This window comes from Condylura cristata, unplaced genomic scaffold (genome assembly GCF_000260355.1).
Source record: "Condylura cristata isolate star-nosed mole 26May11 unplaced genomic scaffold, ConCri1.0 scaffold00021, whole genome shotgun sequence".
NCBI lineage: Eukaryota > Metazoa > Chordata > Mammalia > Eulipotyphla > Talpidae > Condylura > Condylura cristata.
In genome coordinates, this window is record NW_004567122.1 from 239,896 (window position 1) to 241,634 (window position 1,739).

At 63.8% G+C, this 1,739-nt stretch overlaps 1 protein-coding gene across 1 annotated transcript in view; it reads left to right on the forward strand.

Moving 5' to 3' along the window:
* BANK1 (B-cell scaffold protein with ankyrin repeats 1) overlaps nucleotides 1-1,739 on the forward strand; it is a 72,497-nt gene that overhangs the window by 35,249 nt on the left and 35,509 nt on the right. Inside the window, exon 12 of the mRNA XM_012727725.1 lies at nucleotides 9-217. Coding sequence (XP_012583179.1) covers nucleotides 9-217 — 209 coding nt within the window. The remainder of the gene's footprint in view (nucleotides 1-8; nucleotides 218-1,739) is intronic.

The window sequence follows — 1,739 nt, forward strand, 5'->3', positions numbered from 1 at the left end:
GCGGTCAGGGCCGGCATCCGCGCGCTTCCTGGGCCGGCGCGCGCCTCGCTGCTAACCGGCGGCGTGCTTATCCCGCAGGACCCCGGCGAGATGTTTGTTGTGTTGAGAGATGAAGTGACCGGCGGCACAGTGGACGTCGAGTTCTCGGCGAGGGAGCAGCGTGCGCGGGCCCGGGCAGCCCCCTGGAGCAAGACGGTCTGGCGCGTGAAGGCCGTCGGTAAGGGCTGCAGGCTTCGCGCGACAGGGAAGCCACCCCGGGTTCCTGTCACCCCGCGACGACCAGAGGTCTCACTCCCCCACGGTGGCCCCTCCGCGTGGCTCTCACACCCCCAGGGGTGGCTTTGCATCTGAGTTTGCAAAAGTGCAGATGTGTGGTGACGGGCCAGAACTTGCCCTCGCTCGCGCCCGCCTCCGTTTCTTATTTTTTTTTTTTGCCATGCCCTTCGGCATATTTTTGGTTGTCGGGAAGGAGAATTTTCCTGGCTACTTTATTGTCACAGTAACACTTCCTCCTGCCGCTCCCCCTCGGGCTCCCTGAAGCTAACGGTTTCCCGAGCCTTGGGCTTGCAGCCTGACAAACTGTGTCTGGTTCAAAGCTGCACCTGGAACAGCCACACTTGCTAGAATAAAATCAAAGGTAGCATCCCACCAGCGGAGTGTCTCCGCATCCAGGCGGGACCGCTTGCTTTTTAAAACGTCAGTCACCTCGCTTCCTGACGGGCAGAGCACCGCCAGGGGCCTCCTAAAACTTCACAGAGTGTATTTGTAAAAGAGTCCGCCGCAGCAGGCCTCTTGTTACGAATCTGGAAACGCAGGAAGTCCCTCCGCAGAGAGCAGGCCCACCGGGCTTCGCCCCGGGCAGGGAGACCTGCGAGGCGCCCCTGGGCCTGCACGGCGGGGCCCCTGCTTGGGGCGGGGGTGCAGAGGTGCGGGCAGGAGCTCGCCACGACACACTTTAGTATGGCTTAATGAGCACCAGGTCCTAGCTATTAGCTGCAGAACGTAAGCTAACTCTAGCTGGCCTGAAATCACGGCACAAAAATCAATCTTGCAAATTAAGAAGCACTTAGACAACAGTTCCCACGTAGCAGATCCAAATGCCGGAACTGCTCACGCTCCGGTTTTGTTCTGTTTGCCCAGTAGCTTAGGTCGGTGCAACACAGGAATGGTCAAACTCCAGGGGATTGTCAGAGTCGCGGGAGCGAACAGCCTGCGCTTTTTGCCGCGTGCCAGGGCACAGTATTGTCTCCGGTTGAACAACACGTTTGTATTCAAGCCCCGGTGCAGGTCATGGGTGGCCCTAGCAGTCGCGGGCGCTGCAGGAGACGGGCGGCACCTGGCGGCCGCAGGGCTGCCGTCCCTCTGCCGCCCGGCCCTGCGTCTGCACCGTGTCTCCCTGACGAGGGCATCCGCTCCTCGCGGCCAAGCACGTCCCTGGCACAGAGGCCCCGGCAGCCCCAGCCGGCCGGCGGGGAGGCGGGTGCGCGCCTCCCCTCACAAGGGAAGGCCGAGAGCCCGGCCCGCGGCTGCTTTTCTGGAACTCGCAGAGACGGCAGGAGATGCGGGGGCTTTCCCCGAGAAGCCGGAGCGCAGGCGCGGCGGGGCGGGACAGGGCCGGAGCACCCAGCCTCGGCCCAGGGAAGCCCTGAGTCCCGGGGCAGCTCCCAGGCTCTCGGCGGCCCAGGCCCCGCGCTCCCGGATCTGGACACGACGCGAGGACGCGCGTGGAGGCGGGGAGC